General features: G+C 42.7%; 1 protein-coding gene across 3 annotated transcripts in view; it reads left to right on the forward strand.

Moving 5' to 3' along the window:
- The window catches only part of VWA3B (von Willebrand factor A domain containing 3B), a 67,236-nt gene extending 60,705 nt beyond the window's left edge, over positions 1 to 6,531 (forward strand). For all 3 annotated transcript variants that reach the window (XM_081907754.1, XM_081907755.1, XM_081907756.1), the window contains exons 26-29: positions 192 to 329; positions 831 to 928; positions 2,233 to 2,468; positions 6,148 to 6,531. In XM_081907754.1, coding sequence (XP_081763880.1) covers positions 192 to 329; positions 831 to 928; positions 2,233 to 2,468; positions 6,148 to 6,416 — 741 coding nt within the window. In that variant the 3' untranslated portion in view covers positions 6,417 to 6,531. The remainder of the gene's footprint in view (positions 1 to 191; positions 330 to 830; positions 929 to 2,232; positions 2,469 to 6,147) is intronic.
- The last annotated feature ends 13,658 nt before the right edge of the window (positions 6,532 to 20,189 follow it).

Here is a 20,189-nt window from a genome sequence, read left to right on the forward strand (position 1 = left end):
AATTAAATTCCTTTGTGCCTCGGTTTTCAAACGTTTCGGGAGTTGAATGGTCTTCTGGAATGGTCTTTCGAAAACCAAGGTACCACTGTAATTGCATTCTTGTCTCTGTTAATGGTTAAGAAGATAGGACCTTCGGATCATTAAAATTAAAAGCTGATGTACTCAACCTAACTCTTCTTCTGGTTCTACAGGTTGGAGACTATGTATTTGTAAGAGTTAGGAAACAATTGGGAGACGAGTATTACGTACCTGGTACTGTCATAGCAACCCCACTAAAATCTGATTTAGATGATAAAGTCTACACCATTTTGAAATACAACAACAAAAAGGTAAGACGGCAGGCGGGCAGACCTTGAAAACTGCAGTGCCTTTTATTCTTGACACTAATAGCGTCTTTTCCTTTGGTGGAACCATAGAGCTTGGCTTGCACGCTTTCTTCCTGTCGACTCTAGCTGACAGGAAAAATGAGCAATTAACATAAGAAACATATCTGATTAATAAGGACTCTCTTCATTTGGTTCCACTTTATTTTAATGTCGTTCTTACCGCTCGCTCTGAAACTTCATCCTTAAAACAACCTATTAATCAACTCTTCTCTTGGCACCAATAACTGTTTTTCCATATGTTCTGCTGTGTTTCAAATTATTCTAGTAAGTTATCCTTTTATCCATTGTGTCTAATTTATTTCCCCTTTTAAAAAAATAAATAAACCATTGCATTTTGGAAACTTGACTCTTTTTACTTCCACGTACAAGTTTCTTCATGTGAATGGTTGGTTTGACAAGATAAAAGCCACTGAGTTTAAAGATGTGGTGATTTTGTTGCTGCAGGCATTCTGTGTACGAAATGGGCTTATTAAAATCAGCCATAGAAGGTATTCCTGTTCCTGCTGCTACATAAATATGACCCGAATGATGGATTATCTTGTGTGAGTATACTTGAATCCCATTTTCCCCTCCATTTCATAAATATGTATAGATGTACACATGTGTGAGAGATGAGGTAAGTATCAAGCAATGCTACCAATACAAATCCTGGAACGGTGACAGTAATAATGTTGATTCTGCAAAGCAAGAACAGCAGTCCCAACCAAAATACCCCAGAGATATTAAATGACCTAGAGACAGACGGGCTGTGTGGTAGGAAGGGGTGCAGAAAGATAATAGGGCAACACCATTGTAACAAGAATTGGTGTATGTGTGTTGATGTGTGAATGGAGATGTAAAAAGTATAAGTGGTTTGGAATTATTTATTACATTTATATGCCTCTCTTTGTCCAAGGATCACAGGGCGGTTTACAGTATAAAACCACAAAAATACATACCATAATAACAAATACAGTGGTACGTTGGGTTACATACGCTTCAGGTTACATACGCTTCAGGTTACAGACTCCGCTAACCCAGAAATATTACCTCGGGTTAAGAACTTTGCTTCAGGATGAGAACAGAAGTCGTGCTCTGGCAGTGCGGCGACAGCGGGAGGCCCCATTAGCTAAAGTGGTGCTTCAGGTTAAGAACAGTTTCAGGTTAAGAACGGACCTCCGGAACGAATTAAGTACTTAACCCGAGGTACCACTTTACAGCTAAAAGGCCATAGATTGTGTAATTAGCCAAAGGCCTGGGTGAAGAGGCAAGTTTTTGCCTGCCGCCTAAAGATAAGTAATGAAGGGGCCAGGTGAGCCTCCCTGGGGAGAGCATTCCACAAACGGGGCCACTGCAGAAAAGGCCCGTTCTCGTGTTGCCGCCCTCTGGACTTCTTGTGGAGGGAGCACACAAAGAAGGGACTCAGATGATGATTGTGGGGTCCGGGTTGGTTCATATGCGAAGAGGTATTCTTCGAGCTGTTGTGGTCCTGTGCCATTTAAGGCTTCAAAGGTCAAAACCAGTGCTTTGAATTGGGCCTGGAAACTAACTGAAAGCCAGGGTAGTTGGGTCAGGGTTGGTGTTATATGCTCAAGCAGTCTTGCCCCAGTGAGCCACCTGGCCACTGAATTTGGCACCAGCTAAACTTTCTGAACCATCTTCAGACGCAGCTGCACATATAACACATTGCAGTAATCTAACCTAGAGGTTACCAGGTCATAGAGAGTCTGCACAAACCGAGTATGTGAAGAATGGGAAAGGGGTACAGGGGCGGAATTGCGATCAGATAACTCCTGGGAACTTTCACAAGTTTCTGCTTGTCCTGCCTGCCTGCATTTAGCTAATCTGCTGCTTTGAATTAATCTAGACCAAACATAAAAGTTGTGAAGCATTTCCATAGAGCGGCTGAAGAGGCAGAGACTAAATGCATCTCTGCTGGAGGTGAATGGAAGAAGAAGGACAACAGAAAAGGAAGAGCAAAGAGCAGGAAGGATCTCTGCAAAGCATGGCCCTCTGATGAGCAGCTGGCTGCACCCAGAAGGACAGCGAAAATAAGAGAAAGTAGTTTGTCGCCACCCTCTCATATCAAAGATGGATGTGCAGGTACAACAAGTAAACTAGAGCAGGAGTCCAGTGATGATGTAAAGTCAGATATATCCAAAATGGAAAACTTGCATTAGGTCTATTTACTCCATATTTACTATAACTTTGCCTAGTGATTAGGATTCTGTACTTTGGTTGTTTTTAATCCTTGCTTTCTGTATCACGGTTCCTAATCAAGATCTTCTCAGCCTAACAAGAGAAAATACAGACACTTGTCCCTGATCTTCCAGCATATTGTAGGAATGATACTTTCTCCAGGGATACAGTTCTTTGGAGTTTGGGTTTTTGCTTTTTTGCCATTCCTTGGCAAATACCCAAGTGACTACTACCTCCGTTGATATGCCATATTGGTCTCCAGGAAAACTGCCATCATTTTGTTCTGTTGAGCCACATTAAGAACTTCCTTGTTCTCTCTTTAAAAAACTAACCAAAAACATTTTTATTGAAGGTTTTCAACATATTGTGCACAAAAATCCCAACACATTTATAAAAAGCTAATAAAAAGCAACATATCTAGTAAATAATAATAATAATAATAATAATAATAATAATAATAATAATAATAATAATGGCGATGAAAAAGAAAATATAAAACTGAATACTCATTATCCTTAACAAACACAATTGTATAAAAAACAGAAAGAAGAAAAGAACGGAGAAGAAATAACTGAAAAAACCCATTATCACATTATAGATATAATATGTGAAAAAGGTTTCCCCCCAGTTATTTCTTCTCCATATGTGTGTGTGTGAGAGAGAGAGTGAGTGAGAGAGAAGAGAAGAGACTAAAAAGAGAAACTTCTGCCTCCCTGACAATTATGCACTCCAGAATTGCTTTCACCCCTCTGCAGGATCTAGCTTTACCCAGATTTCCCTCCCAAGCCTAACCTTTAACTTTTAGTCACCCAGACAGTGCAGTATGACCCTTCTTATGTCTTTCTAGTAATCCAAATTAATATTTCTCCAGTTTGTATGTAAAATTTCTTATAAAGTCCTTTTAACCTGTTCTAGTGATTTGTTGTTCTCAATGAATTGCCTTTCAAACTTTTTCTTTTTTTACTCAGTAAAAAGCAATAGTAATGTTGCACAACTCCCCTAGTTTGGGAAGGTTCCTGTCTCAGAACACAGGCATTTGTATCCCTCCTCCTTTGTGCTTTTATTATGTTGCTGTAATGTGGTGTTACTATAGACTTACCCCCCTATGTCTGATTCATACATGCACATTAACGGCACAGTGGGTTGAATCTAGTGCTACTGCTTCTCAGAGGAGACCCATTCACATTGATAGACACAACTAACTTAAGTCCACTAATTTCAGTGGGTCTACTCTTGAGTAGGATTTCATGGGATGCAACCCAGTGTCCCATTGTGCAGCTTGCAACTGAGCATGGGAAAAAGCCCAGTAAATTATCTGGTGTTTGAAAAGTCTGAAGCAATGATGCGATGAAGAATGAGAGTTTTGTCAGATGTTTGATCTTTGTCGGCTCTTTTACACATGCTAGTCATCAAGGGATGAACCTGGAATGTGTATTTCTGTCCCCTTTCTGAGAATGTGCTTCAGATATCAATGTGAATGTACTGACCCAATATGCAAATTCAGTATATATATTGTATGTTGAATATCTCTTGCAAGTCATGGTTTACGGACAATAAAGTACAATTTAGATATGAAGGCTCCAATCCCACACATGCTTACCTGGGAGTAAGTCATGTGAAACTAGTGGGGCTTACTTTTGAGTAGACCTCTGTAGGCTTGCAATGTAAATCCCTTATATGTTGTTTCCCAAACTTGTCTCCAGCTGTTTCTGGACTACAATTCCCATCATTCCTGATCCTGCTAGCTAGGGATGATGGGAGTTGTAGTGCAAAAAAACAGCTGGAGACCCAAGTTTGGGAAACATTACCTTATAATAGGTTCTCTGATAATGCGTCCTATGGTAGCAGACACTTTTCAACTCCCTCAATACTTTGGAAACGAAACAAGAAAAAGAAAGTTAATGCATGATGTCTTCTGGTTTTGTTTGATCAATGTGTTAAATAATCTGCATTGCTGGATGATAAAGCGACTATGCCTTCGTATTATCTGAGGCTGATCTCCCACATTCATGCAGTGGCTCGGGTTGCACATAATGCTAAGCGAAACTATGGCTTAGCACAAACATGCAGGATCCTGGAGAGGAGAGCGCGGCTGATTTCCTTCTGCTGTGAGCGAAGTTGTGGTAGCAAGTCGTCTGAATCCACAGGACAGCAACAGGACTGAATAAGAAGCAAAGTGGAGTGGCCTCAGCCTCCTCTCTCAGAACCCGCACGCTAAGCCATAATTTGGTTTAGCATTATGTATGATGATCAGCAAATAATTGACAGTGCCTGCACAGTCTTCATTTCTTTAGTAGCAAGCCAGAGTTTCCATACTGAATGGTGATGGCGCCTTTCTTAAAGATAAGCACTGACTGCTAGTTTTGAATTTTCTGTGAAAGTGTTGAATGAAATAGAATTTTAAATCCTAAGTCCGCAGACCAAATGGACTCTTATCTAAAGTAGACCTTGATTAAATGTGTGCAGCTTCCATTTATTTGAATAAGTACTCATCCCTTGTCTAGGAAATAATGTCTAGCACAGTTATTGTTAGAATTGTCTCCTTATATTGTATTGTCCACCTTGTTTCGGGATAGCTAGCCCTCTTCCATACTTAAATTTTTGTTAGCGTAAATCACTGTTACCTTCATTAGTGTATGGTGTATGTTGTAAATCTTAAAACGTGACTTTAATAAAACATGATTTCCTTGTGCATCCATTGGCATGGTTACTTTCTAACAGATTTTATGTGCAGCTGTTTTGATGGATTTCATTTTTTCCAGATTCCAGATACCCTTTGCTTCCCTTTCCTCCAGTTTTCCTTTAAAAAGCACACATAAGATCCGTTTTTCAAAGTCTGGTTTGCCAAACTCATGTTGCCCTCTGACCACAGGGGAAAGATCCTGCCTTCTGCAGAAACACCGTTATTTCCATAAAGGTTGTTGCAGAGGAAAATCTCTTGCGATGAAATGAAAATGGTTGAATTAAGGCAGCAAATGTCGTGATCTCCAAATGCTGATCCACTTCAATTTGGAGAAGCTGTACTTTTGGGGAAGCTGGCGGTTTTAAATGCCACTGACATTTTCTTCCCAAGCTTTTCCAACAGAAAAAATATATTTTGACTAAAATGCAACTTTCTGAACAGAGAGCCATTTTTATTTTATTAAAATAAACAAGCAAATACATTGGGGGGAAATACGAGAGCAACAGAACTCATCACCAGCAATAAAGCAAAACGTAAAAAGTAGCCCCTATTTAAACCAATGGTGTTTACGCGAGTCATTTTTAAAATTGCAACCATTCACATAACTACAAATGAGAATGAAGCTCCACACATGCACACCTTTGCTTGCATGACGAAGCTCCATACTCCATCAGTCTCTTACAGCGGGTCAGGCAGCATAGCACAGCCGTTAATGTTGTCTTCTTCCCTCATATCTATTCACTGCTGTACAGTCCAGGTGTCTTTTATGTTTTCCTGTGCAGCTTGAAATGAGTTCTGTTGCTCTTACATCTCCTCTAACAGGCCGTTGGGGGGGGGGGATTGTTTTGTTTAATCTCACCAATCTTCGCCTTTTCTTCTACCCCTTTTCCCCCCTGCCAGCACCTACTTATCGTGGCTTACCACGTCCTCATTCTTCACGAGGTAGAAAGCCATGGCTGCCTTCAAATGCTTCTGAGTTTAGGATAACTAAGGCCCTCCGGAGCTCTGGTTCTCCTTTGCGCCAGCAGAGCACCCCTCAACTTGTTAGGACGGCTGCCACCAGCAGCAGCAGCGAGACCAGCATTTCGAGCATCGAGAAGGTGGAAGAGCTGGCAAGACGGCTTCAGCAGTACCACATCACACAAAGGAAAAACAGCCTTGCCATTTAGTTGTAAATAAAGACTGCAAGTTGCGAACAGGGGAGCAGGGAGGGGAAGGGTCTAGTTGCCAGTTATGAAACCGTATTATATCAACCCCAAATAAACCATTTAATTTGATATTAAACTTTTTTAATATTAAAATTGTGCAGCATCACAAGATCTTTGTAAGGAGATCTTTGAAAATCTGGCTGTGCGGTTGAAAAACGACGAGGAGGCAGACGAAAGGAACCACGTTGGCACGTGCCTAAACTTGGTACGGAGAACAGATGCCCTGTTGTCTGCCTGGATAGTGCAGTTGGTTAGAGTGTGGTGCTGATCATCCCAAGGTTGCAGGTTTGATCCCTATTTGGGACAGCTGCATATTCCTGCATTGCAGGGGGTTGGACTAGATGATCCTCAGGGTCCCTTCCAACCCTATGATTCTATGAACATGATGTGCAGTTGTAGATAGGATGCACTTTATGGGTGATTCCAGGTGTATGTCAGTGTCATGTCAGAGCCTCCCTCCTCCCTGTCTGGCAGGAAGGGAGAGGAACTTTGAAACCCGGGAAATTTAAGGGATAGTGCAGTTGGTGCAGAGCCTGGATTCTGATGAACCATCAGCCTGGATTCTGATGCACCATCCCATGATGGTGTTTGTCTTGTGTATCCTCCTTCCCTGAAAGAATCTGAAGCCAGGGTGGTGGTGCAGAAAGAATGCATGAGCAAAGGAATAAGGAAGGATCAAAACCACTTTTGCAGTGCCCTATTTGTGCAGTTATGCGGATGACTTCTGCTTGAGGTGGCCTCTGCTAAAAGGGACTGTCATCGGGCTAGCACAGGTAGACATCCTTTAGGTTTCTAGATGTATGATGGAAGAGTTGTGGTTGTTGTAAAGGACAGGTTCTTAATCTTAGAATAATGGAGTATTAATATTTTCCCTCTTCAGAATTATGATTCTGCTAGTTGCCCCAGTCTTCTTAAAGGACTGGGAAGATATTGGAACATAGGTCATTACATCCTATAAGAATGTGACACTTCCTCTGTTGCTTAAGTTTGAAACACCTGTTTGTTTATACAGACATTTATATTCCCCTTTTCCTCCAAGGACCTTAAGGTGGTGTACACAGTTCTTCACCCCTCTCATTTTTATTTAACAACTCTGTGAGGAAGGTTAGGTTGAGAGACTGTGACTGACTCCAGGTCACCCAGTGAGATTTATGGCTGAGTGGGAATTTGATCCCTGGTCTCCCAGTTAACTCTTAACACTCTAGCCACCACACTGGTTCTGTTGCATATCTTCTCCATTCAGAATTGCATTCAGCAATTACTTTGAAGTGAGAATCTGCCCCATATGCCCCTTGTGGGTGATATTGATCTCCAGTCAGCACAACCTAACTACAGCTGGATCATGTGTATTTCCTAAAAAACCAACATGCCAGTTATATCAGGGCAGGATTGGGGAGAGTCCCAATGATATTTTCATAGATCATCTGGGGTAGGTAAAGGACCCCTGGAAGGTTAAGTCCAGCCAAAGGCAACTATGGATTTGGGCGATCATCTCGCTTTCAGGCTGAGGGAGCCAGTGCTTGTCCACAGACAGCTTTCCGGGTCATGTGGCCAGCATGCCTAAACCGCTTCTGGTGCAACGGGACACCATGATGGAAACCAGAGTGCACAGAAACTCTGTTTACCTTCCTGCTGCAGTGGTACCTATTTATCTACTTGCATTGGCATGCTTTTGGACTGCTAGGTTGGTAGGAGCAGGGACTGAGCAACGAGAGCTCACCCCGTCGTGGGGATTGAACCGCCAACCTTCCGATTGGCAAGCCCAAGAGGCTCAGTAGTTTAGACCACAGTGCCACCTGCGTCCCTGTTATCTGGGGTACCAGAATCTATTGATGAAATTAATAAATGGCAGCATTTAGATAATATTTGGGATATGATGGAAAAATACAAATTGCAGAACTGTGCCAGAGAAGAAATTCCTAGGTTAGCTTATGCAAACCAGCCTGAGTGCAGAGCTGTTGATAAACAATGGGGAACCATTGGCAATACAAAATGAAGGCCATTGGCAATACAAAAAAGCTATCCTTCCTCCCCGCCCCCTCAAAGGAGTGGACAAAGAAAAGAGATTTGGAAGGTTGCCAAGGTGATTGAGGGGGACGTGGTGTCACAGGAAAATGTGTCCCTTTTGAAAGCTTAAAAGTGTTCTGGGAACAAGAAGGAGGAAGTAGGCAGAGCCATCTTGGCTCTAACTGAAGGAGGCTGCAGTAAGAGAGTGAGAGCCATGATTGCGGCTTTGAACCTGCTAAAGCTCTGCCAGGGATGATGAGAGACACCGTTAGGGCATAATGTTCTGCACCGTCTCCCTTGAAGACTTCAGGTGTAAAGTAAAACCTATTTTTTGACAACACTAGCCTCGACTGTTCCTCAATTTTCCCAACAGAAACACAACCAATGGGTGAGTTACTGGAACCCCCAGGAATCTTGCTAGTGCTCAGCAGAGATTGGGGGTGGCACGCAACCTCCGAAAAAATATTATGCCCTTGACAAAAAGTTATGTATTGTCATATGTCAGGGGAAGAACACAGCACAGGGTTTTTGGTGACAGCCATTCCCTGAGTAACACTGTGCTCCACTCTGGGAAAACGGAACCAGATCCTGAGCAGCTTTGACCAGTTTGAAATGGAAAATTGTTAAGTACCTGAGACCTAACAAGCTTCATGTTTGTGTCCATCGTGAACTCAAGAGTGTTGTCCAAGCCAGGCATGGACAACTCAGTTTCATCATAATGTACAGGTATGTACTAACTTTATTCTCGAAATGTTTTAGTGATGCTGCTGGTCTCCTTTCTGTGTGCCGTGAAGAAATACAGTAGGGATTAACTGATCCCCCATGAGACAATCTGGGTTAAGTTTTGTGCTCTGATTTCCCTGTTCTCAATATCGCAGTTACTGCTTCCAAGCTTCGCCATGCAGGTTTCAGATTTTTTGACTGTCAAAAGGCCTGTTTCCCATAGATTCCCATAGATTGTCTGTGTAAAATACGGACAGCGCTAGAGACTGTGAAGTCTCTCTCTGTCTTTAGTGGAAGCTGCACTGCCACCCCTCATTTGACATTCCAAAAGGCATCAGACAGATTAGTGGCAATCTCATGGCAGGCTGCTAATCTTAAAATAGGAGAGGGAGGGAGGGAGAGGCTTAAGCAGGGCATGCACTGCCTGAATAAAAGTGAGGAAAACAGGGATAAAATTGATGCCCAAAGTTGAAAGAGTCAAAGGAAGTCTCCAAACTGCCACTGCATTGTCTAAAATGTGGCAGTGCTAAAGAGAAGCACTGGACTTTGAATCTGTGCAGGTTTGGCCCAGCTAATTGGGTTGGCCTATTGGCTTCAATGGGGCTCCTCAGCTGTATTGCTATGTAGCATACACACACACACACACACACACACACACACACACACACACACACACATATATAATGGGGTGGTCCTCTCTATATTTTTGGACTCCAACTCCCATCATCCCTGATCATTGACCATGCTGACTAGGGCTGATGGGAATTGTAGTCCAACAGCATCTGGAGGACCATAGATTCCCCACCTCTGACCTCAGTGGTGGTGCAACCCATCTTAAATGATTAGGACTGGGTTGTCACATCTGTTAGATATTCTATAATTTTAGTGTTGATTGGGTTGTCAAAATTGGTTAGAATTTTGGAGAGATTCAGTTTAAAATGAAGAAAAGTCCTCCTGTATTAGACAAATGGCCTGCCTGGTTAAATTTCACAGGATGGCTGTCCTTGCATTCATTTAGGGTTCCAAAATCAATGTGTGATTTTGGTAGGTTTGCCCTTAAATGCAAACTGAATTTAATCCCCCCCACTCTGCTCTACTCTGCCCTTAGTTTCTGGCCCCTTTGAGGTGGGGTCTACAACGCTCCTTATCAGAACTCTACAAATCTGCATGGTTTACCATTTTTATAATCTGAAAATAAGTTCTCTTGTTCATTCGCACACCTTGATTGAATAATGTCTGGTTACATTTTGCCTGGCACACTGCAGGCAAAAAAATAATAATTGGCTGAAATTTCAGCTGCTCTTCTGCATGAGAGGCATATTGACTCTCTTCACTGCATCCTTAGGTGAACCACTCAAAGACACAGGTGAGAGGCTAATCCACATGCCATCACTCTGAAGCAAGTCCCATGGAGTTCACAAGGAGGGAGGGATGAGCCATTGAGATATTTCTCTCATTTTTGAAATGAATGGGAGAGTTGTGTTATTGTGCAACAGCTGCTATTCATGTCAATGGGCTTAATTTCTGAGGACTGTGAATAGTTTTTTCTGTGTTATGGCATTTCCAAAGAAATGATTCATTTAATTAGGAGTCATTTCTCTTTCTGCCCACACAAACCATGTTTGCTATTACATTTTGTTTTAATCTTTTCACGATACTTTCTGTTTGTCCCAGCCGGTCTTATCTGGAAGCCACCTGATGCCTAATTCTATAGTCCTTCACAAAGGGCCCGAGGAGTTCAGCAATTATAGCTTTTCATTTCTTCCCAGAGCGAGAACTAAGTGCAAAGTGTGCCTCTCAATTAACTTTCCTTAATGTCACACAGAGCTCCTCATGGTGTGCTCCTTCCGTGGCAAATTGCAGTTCTTTGTCCTGCATGTTACTGCTGTGGCAAATGTCTTTGAGGAAGTAATTGCATGCACTTGGGCAAAGCAATCCTAAACACTGGCTATGCCAAAGGGAAGACAGTTTGCTGAGTTATAAGAATAAACGTCACTCACTTGGTCAAGGGGGGAGAGTAAAAGTTATGAACCCCCTCATGCCTCTGAGGCTCTCCTACTTTTCCCACTATATGTGCCTTTACCTTATTGTTGTTTAGTCTGGACAAATATGATTTTTTAAAAAAGCACTGAGATGGCCTATTAATGCTGAAAGAGAAATCGTAACCTTTTTTTGGCTGACCTTAGCGGTTGACTATCTGTTCAGACCTACTCCTAAATTAATGTAAGCTGTCAAAAAAAGCTGGAAAGTTGGTATTGTTCAGCTTGTGGATAGAGTTGCACCATTGCTGTTGCTTGTACAGATGGCTAAAAGATCTTTGTTGTTTAGTTGTTTAGTTGTGTCCGACTCTTCATGACCCCATGGAGCAAAGCACACCAGGCACTCCTGTCTTCCACTGCTTCCTGCAGTTTGGTCAAACTCATGCTGGTAGCTTCGAGAACATTGTCCAACCATCTCATCCTCTGTTGTCCCCTTCTCCTTGTGCCCTCCATCTTTCCCAACATCAGGGTCTCTTCCAGGGAGTCTTCTCTTCTCATGAGATGGCCAAAGTATTGGAGCCTCAGCTTCAGGATCTGTCCTTCCAGTGAGCACTCAGGGCTGATTTCCTTAAGAATGAATAGATTTGATCTTCTTGCAGTCCATGGGACTCTCAAGAGTCTCCTCCAACACCATAATTGAAAAGCATCAATTCTTCGGCGATCAGCCTTCTTTATGGTCCAACTCTCACTTCCATACATCACTACTGGGAAAACCAGTAGCCTTTACCTTATGATTATACATAAATGACTTCTGTATATCTACATAAGTATCCCTAATAAATATACGATCTACGCCTCCCATAAAATGTATGTAAAATGTATCTCTATGTCCTCAATATTTCCTTACGTCATGTACAGTATCTATGTGTTTGGCTATGTGTTGCAATGCTGGTTCCCTTCAAATATTTACATAAACTCATCTGTCTCAGACAAAAGGGTTTTATTAGGATAAATAAAGGCTCACGAGTCAAGTCACTGATATACATGCAAACGCAGCCCCCCCCCTAATCCTGTCAAATATATTCCTCGTGGAAATCCTGTCAGATGACCTCTTCACTTAGCCCACTCAGGGCAGTTCCGTGGTGCCTGTAGATAAAGGAAAAACACCGTCATTAGCGGAACAATCAAGAACAGGAACCAGCCCCAAACCCTTTATGTACACCTAAGCACAACAATGACATACGTTATCGCAACCTTCCCCCTCCCTTCGGATACCCTGCTTATCTGCTGTAATCCCCTCTCCGCAAACGTATGATAATGTCTGTTCTATTGTCCTGTATTATAACCGAAATGTATAAATGTCCAGAGATTATTTTGTTTGGGGTTCTCTCTCGGTTGCCTGTTACGCGAGTGGGAACCCTGTTGCCAACAGTCCTGTATTCAATAAAGATCAGGCTTATAGCCGCTTGGCTTTCGTACATCCTGGTCTGGTCTCTGTTTATTTCCTGACCTGTTTGAGCCTTTCCGAAGGTCCAGCCTTCCCTAAGAAGCTGAACCCCTTGAAGGGACCCCATTTTTATTCTTATTTCAGCTGCTATATCAGCAGAACAGCTGCTATATCCTATAGAACGATGCACAGCCTGGGAGGCAGTGTACGCTGGTCCATTAGAGAAAATGCCCAAGCAGCCTCATCTGCCTGCCATATTGCATACAAACGGCGAGGAGGTGGCTTTTCCTATCAATGGCTTTGGCTGCACCTGTTGCTAGTCTCCCTGCCTTCTCTCCTACAGTTCCCAATGGGCACCAGCCACTGCTGCTGGGAGAGGGCAAGGAACACTGAACCTCCAAAATACAGACCCAATGTAAAAATGGCAGCCACATCTTTGCTTCCTTGGAACTCTGCCCACCAACTGGGATGGATTTCTGCTTGTTGTAAACTGCTTCGAAGCCTATTTTGGCATTAATAATAATGCTGATAATTAATAATTAAAGTTGCGCATCATCAGAATGTAGAACCAAGATGCATCTGAAGTAGCCAGTAGCAGGCACTCTTCTCAGTGCAACATGTTCTAGTGTGGCATTAGCAGACATGGCTGTTGGGGCAGCAGCTGTCTGTTGGACGCGTAGGTAATGCCAACTTCTTGACAGCCCTGCAGTCATTAACGATCCCATGACACTCATGATGTGGTGGGATTAACCTCAGTGCCCTGGCTGAATGCCAGTTCAGGTATTAAGGTCCTGCTGTTTCAATTAGATCCACCGTTCTATCCAATTTTCTCTACCAAATTGTTACACCGTTGTGATTCTTTTCCGATGCTTAGTAGCTCCTTCAGTCTATAGGAGACCACCTTTTGTGGTTTTGGGAGATATTCCATCTCTCTTGCATCTTTTATAATTGCTCCAGTTGCAGAAGGCTTTTCTGCAGCATTGCTCTGCCAATGGTGTCTTATTTATGTTTGCTGAGCATGGTTACATCACTGGCAGAGCGATGCTGCAGAAGAGCCTTCTGCAACTGGAGCAATTATAAAAGATGCAATGGAGATAGAAGCCATTTATTGGGGTCTCCCGTTAAGAACTTTTCGGAGAGAGGACCTTTGGTCAGTGGCAGAGCATATGCCCAAGATCTTCAGGATCAGGAAGCAATTGATGTGAAAGTTCTCTGCCTGAGACCCTGGAGAGCCCAAAGTAGAGAATATTGGGCTAGAGAGACAAAATACTTAGACCAGGCATTTTCCTAGGATGCTGTGGGACCTTCCAGATAGTATCTTCCAAGTGGTCTAGTATTTATGGAATTTCTACCCCCTGCAAACTTGCCCCAGTCTTGCTCCACCCCCTTAATAAACAAGGCAGCCCTAAAGATCAACAAGGAAGCATTTGCTGGAATGTGAAAGCTAATCCAAGTGCAGGTGAGCAGCTTTTGTTTGTGAGAGACAGGTTTGAGCCTTGAGTCAAGAGACTTAAGTCTGCAGCCAAGGAGTCTGGTGAGGTGTGTACACGATGGCAAATGCTAAAATAAATGCAAAAAAATAGGGAGCATATAGAAACTCAGCACAGTGCAGTTGCAAAATGTATTTTTTTTTCATTTTGCCAAGCAGTTTCCAGTGACTGCTGTTGCTACAACTAAAATTTCAGAGAATAACATTTGAAATTAAAAGATAGGAGAGACACCTCATAACAGAGAATACCTCACCAAAATGAGGACGAACCATTCCATGCTCCCCAAGAAATTAGGATTGCAGCAGCAGCAGCAGCAGCAAAAAGATCCATCAAAAACTGACCAGTAGTGCTATACCGGGGAAGTAGCCAATGAAAAGTCACACTTCCTCATCCAGGGACTATTATGATGGGCTGATCCAGGGACTGCATACAATGTGCAGCTTTATTCCTTCCTGCTCATTCGAATACTGTGTGTGTGGAACACACACACACACACACACACACACACCACCTGCCAGGAGCATCGCTGCAGCTTACCTGGAAGGGCCTGAGAATTACATGGAATTCTGGGTTGCAAATAAAGGTTCTCAAACCAATATGTGAATACATTATTGAGTAAGAAATATAGGAAAGGAACCATGAATCACTAGAGAGTGCTTTTTTTGTTATTAATAACAAAGTCAAATGTTTCTCTGTCCACAGAGCATTTCTCCCAGAATTTCATGGGTGGCGTACTTCCCTTGAAAGGTAATTGATGCAACAGAATACCAGCATATTTATTCTGCGGCAAGGAGCACTTGTCATTATTCCTCCTGCCCCTACAAGTTATAACAATCTGTTTTATAATCCCTTGGGGCTGTGCTGTGTAATTATATGCTTAAACTGAATCCAACTACATCAGCTCAGATGTATTGGATCTGATGATCTATTCAAGTAATATATTTATGTTAATCTGCTTAGCTGCATTCATCAGCCTACAAGCTACTTTCTTTTTATCTTTAACTATGCACCCGTTTATCAAGTAGGTGCCCTGTCCTCCTACATTATGGAGGGAGGATTGTGCTAAGTTAGATAGTTAACTCAAGCCATTGCAATCAACGTATTTTTATGCCTATTTCCTCTGCTGCCGCCTTGCATTTATATCAATGGCCCACGCTTTATTATAAGCATGGTACAAAATTTACCTTTGGTGTAAGTCTATTCATTGAACATTAACAGCTTTGTAGAGCAACGGTGCATAGCCGCGTAGAGGTCCTTCCACAAACTGTATATGAAATAGTTTGCATTTTTTGCTGTTGCAGTTCATTCAGTAGACAGGAGCAGGAGTCAGGAGCAAGTTGGCAATAAATCACATGCAGTCAGTGAAGCTAATTCTTTATTCCAGGAAATGCAGCAAACTCTAGTCAGCACAGCAACATGTCCCGGTAGATCTTGCCGGCTGCAATTTGGTGCATGGTACACGGAGACATCCAATTGTGCAAGAAAAGAGCTGGTGTCATGGACTGTCTGGAAGCAGAGGAGTAGTGGGAGGTACCAGCTGGGAAGCCCCCAAGGGAAGAAGGCTCAGAGTTAGGGGGTTGGTGGTGGGACGGTGATGAGTGGTCAGAGGGAGAAGAGGGAGCAGACTGGGAGGAGGAGGTGTTGGAAGCTGAAGCGGTAACAGGGCTTAGTGAGCAGGAAGGAGCTGTGGTGGAGAGCAGTCCAGACTCAGAGGCAGAAGTGGAGGCTGGAGAGAAGGGGCACCAAGAGGTAAAGAGGTTGAAGAAGCCAGTGAGTCTTCCCCTCTTGGGGTGCCCAGTTCCACTCCCCTGTGGTCTCCCAGAAGACAAAGAGGTATAAAGAGGGAAGAGCAAAGACAGACCAGATTGCTTGGGAAGGACCTGGAGGAGGAGGAGGAGAAAAAGAGTTTGGATTTGATATCCCGCTTTATCACTACCCGAAGGAGTCTCAAAGCAGCTAATATTCTCCTTTCCCGTCCTCCCCCACAACAAACACTCTGTGAGGTGAGTGGGGCTGAGAGACTTCAAAGAAGTGTAACTAGCCTAAGGTCATCCAGCAGCTGCATGTGGAGGAGTGGGGACACGAACCCAGTTCACCAGATTACGAGTCTACCGCTCTTAACCACTACACCACACTGGCTCTCTAAGGGGGTGGCTTAGGAAACTGTGGAGAGGTGGGGACCTTCAGTCTTCACAACTGCCTCGTTGGAGCAAGATCTACTGGGAGGAGCTGCTGGGCTCACTAGGTCTCCTAAGCTGTTTGTTTCTTTGAATAAGGAGTTGACTTTGCTGAGGCCATGTGAGTTATTACTGACCTGCCCCTGATACCTTCCTCTAGCATAGGTTCGCCTTTAAAATTGAACTGAATTTAATTTATCCACCATCCCTAGGTGGACAAGGATTAACCAAGACTGTGGGGGTTGTGGGTTGTGTTTATGTGTGTCATCAAGAAGCACCCTTACTTTGGATGCTCATGGTATCCAGGGCATTCTTACTGTAATAGCAGCTTGATACAAAAGCTATTCCAAAAAATCCAGGGACAGAAGAAATCATTTATTCAGCTTGTGATCATTTGCCCTTTTCTCATCTCTAGCTATGACCAACCTCCTTGATCTATGCAGTCAAGAAAGTGCCTTATAGCTCCTTCTAATGGTAAATTGAATTTCTCACTTAATACAGTTAAAACTGTCATGGTCTATTTTGACTCGGACAGGGATGCCCTTCACGGCTTCAGAAGAAATCGAATCATTGAGTTTTATTGATTGTTACATGGATATTATCTTTCAAGGTTCTAGTAGTATTGACAAACAGAGGGCAGATTTACGTAGTCCCAAGTGTAACTTGGTAAATCCAATCAAATTTAATTTAGATGGTCCAAGTACACAGTTTGCTCTGCAATCCAATATATGTTTACTGAAAATCAGGTCCCATTCTGTTCTGTGGGGCTTACTCCCTAGTAAATTACATTCAGGATTGAAGGCTATGTGTTAAAAATTCCAGTCAGCCAACCAGACAATAAGAAAATCTTCCCAAGCCATGTTGAGAAGTTTTGTTTTGTTTCGTCTTTCTACAACCCAGAGGTATATACATTTTATGTACCGGTAATTAAAAAGCAAAACAATCAATTTAGGGGATAAGGAATTATCACCAATTATGGCTTTGATTTACCTAAGAAAACAGATACAAGATCATTTCTGTATCATTAGTCTAATGGACTGGGCTGGGGAAAGGATTGGAAGAGGCATTTTCTAAAACTAACGGACTTAGAGAAACTGAGTTTTGGAGCTCTTGAGTTCAGAACCAGGAGTGCAATAAAGAAATGATAGCTAATTTTAAAACATTTCAAATATTCTCTGCATTAATGGAGAAGATAGTGTTGCAATCAGGAGAGTCCTTTTTTCTAGACCCTTCAGTAGGAAAAGTGGCCTGCTTTTGTATTTTTTTAATAAAAGAAATAGTGTTTAATTCAATTTTTCAGAAATTGTTTTAAAAACCTGGTAGTGGTGGTTTGTCAGATGCCAGAATGCCGCATCAATTTATAATATGGAGCAAATGTTAAAATGGCTACCAAACTATATAATATCATTTTTCAGACACTCATATGCTATGGTAATTTTATTCAGTCTTGAGCATTAATTAGAATGAGTTTGAATATAAAGGCATGAATCATCTATTGGAAACAGAAATAGCACTTCCAGATTTGATTTTCAAGTGGTGACCATCACAGATTGGAGCGGGGTCAACGAATCAGGCACAGAGTGTCTGGCTAAGGTCTAGTTAAACATCGCTGAGCCTTAAGGCTACTTTCCCCTTGGTTTCTACTTCCTCAGTAACACGGCAATTTCTTCATAATATAATGTCCAAAGTACTGTTGGATCTCATGCATATTTTCATCTGCAACCTATACTACCTAACTGTTGTTAGCCGCTCTGAGCCCGGCTTCGGCTGGGGAGGGCGGGATATAAATAAATTATTATTATTATTATTATTATTATTATTATTATTATTATTATTATTTACTGAAAGTACGGAGCAGGCAACTCTGAGGAATGCTTTGTACCTGGCAGTAGAAGGGAAAGATCTGACGTATTTATTTATTTATACATACATACATACATACATACATGGGCACAATTCTACTCTATGATATGTGAGGTGGTTGTATATGGTGTCTGGAAACCAAGCCTTATGAGGAGCGGCTGAAGGAGCTGGGTATGTTCAGCTTGGAAAAGAGAAGACTGAGAGGAGATATGATAGCCATCTTCAAATATCTCAAGGGCTGTCAGGTGGAAGAGAGGGACAAGCTTGTTTTCTCCTGTTCTGGAGGGTAGGACAAGAACCAATGGCTTCAAGTTACAAGAAAGGAGATTCCGACTAAAGATCAAGAAGAACTTTCTGGCAGTAAGAGCTGTTTGACAGTGGAATGGACTCCTTCGGAAGGTTGTGGACTCTCCTTCCTTGGAGGTTTTTAAGCAGAGGTTGGGTGGCCACCTGTCATGGATGCTTTAGCTGAGATTCCTCCATTGCAGTGGGTTGGACTAGATTACACTCAGAGTCCCTTCCAATTCTACAATTCTACAATTTTACATGGGAGGTATTTTTGCACAAAGTACACAGCAGAAACACACTGCAGGAAGCCACAACCATACATGATCCCCCAATGTGCATTTCCTAAGTATGTGATTGATTGCAGGCTAAGAAACATCTACGGGCTAAATACTGAACTGTATACATGTTGAATTGAAGCAACTCTAACTGAAGGTGAGGGCAATGATAGAATCAGTCTTTCTGTTATGCTGTTGAGGGTTCACATCTTAGATACATCTAAGACAGGGATGGAGTATCTCTGATCAGCAGATTTTGGAGGACTACAACTCCCATATTCACTGCCCATTGGCCATGCTGGCCGGGACTGATGGGACTAGGAACCCACCAACATCTAAGCAGGTGAGTGTTACCATAAATGTTAATGTTTGTCCAATGCGTCAACAGTGAAGCCAGAAGAATCTGTACTTGGATCCTCCAGAACATGTGAGAGGGATAGCTCAATTGGGAGAGCGTGAGACTTTTAATATGAGGGTCAGGGGTTGAAGCCTCACATTGGACAAAAGATTCCTGTATTGCTGGGGTTGGACTAGATGACCCTAGTGGTCCCTTCCAGTTCTACAGTTCTATGATTCAAACCCATCACTTTAGCTGCTAGATTGTGATGACTCTGCCAGCCAATTTGAATTGCAGGACTGGCTTTCTAGCGGTCCTGGGAACTATAATGCAGAACCTAAATATCCTTGGATCTTCGCACTTGTTTTTATTGGTCAGGAAAGGAAGTTAAGATGGCTGGATCTCATGGTATTTTCTTGGTTTTGTGTTGGAAGCTGACTCGAGGCTAAAGTGCTAAGTTGGGATATGGGTAGCTATTTAGAAAAGCAAACTGAAAGCCGCACAAAACCGCGATGGATATGGCTTAATTCACAGAAAGACAAACACTTCTTGATGGCTTAAGCATGGAGAACAGGAAAGATCTGGAAATACTTGTATTCCATTGTGCCTTTAAAAACAATGGTGTAAGAGGAAGAGATGGCTGGTAAATTCTGCATCCGATTGCTGAACTCCAGGAACATCCCTGGTTTGTCACGCACATTGCTACTGCAGATTGCATCCTCAATGGCAGCACAATATTATACCCTTTTAAAAGGTAAAGGGACCCCTGACCATTAGGTCCAGCTGCGGACGACTCTGGGGTTGTGGCGCTCATCTCGCTTTATTGGCCGAGGGAACCGGCGTACAGCTTCCAGGTCATGTGGCCAGTATGACTAAGCCGCTTCCGGTGAACCAGAGCAGTGCACGGAAACACTGTTTACCTTCCCGCTGGAGCGGTACCTATTTATCTACTTGCACTTTGATGTGCTTTTGAACTGCTAGGTTGGCAGGAGCAGGGACCGGAGTTCAACCTGTTGCGGGGATTCGAACTGCCGACCTTCTGATCAGCAAGCCCTAGGATCTGTGGTTTAACCCACAGCGCCACCCACACCCCATATTATGCCCTTTGCAGGTATATCTTTAAAGGTTTTAAATACCTGTAAATATCC

The sequence above is a fragment of the Podarcis melisellensis genome, assembly GCF_964234715.1.
Source record: "Podarcis melisellensis genome assembly, chromosome: 4".
In the NCBI taxonomy this organism is placed as follows: domain Eukaryota; kingdom Metazoa; phylum Chordata; class Lepidosauria; order Squamata; family Lacertidae; genus Podarcis; species Podarcis melisellensis.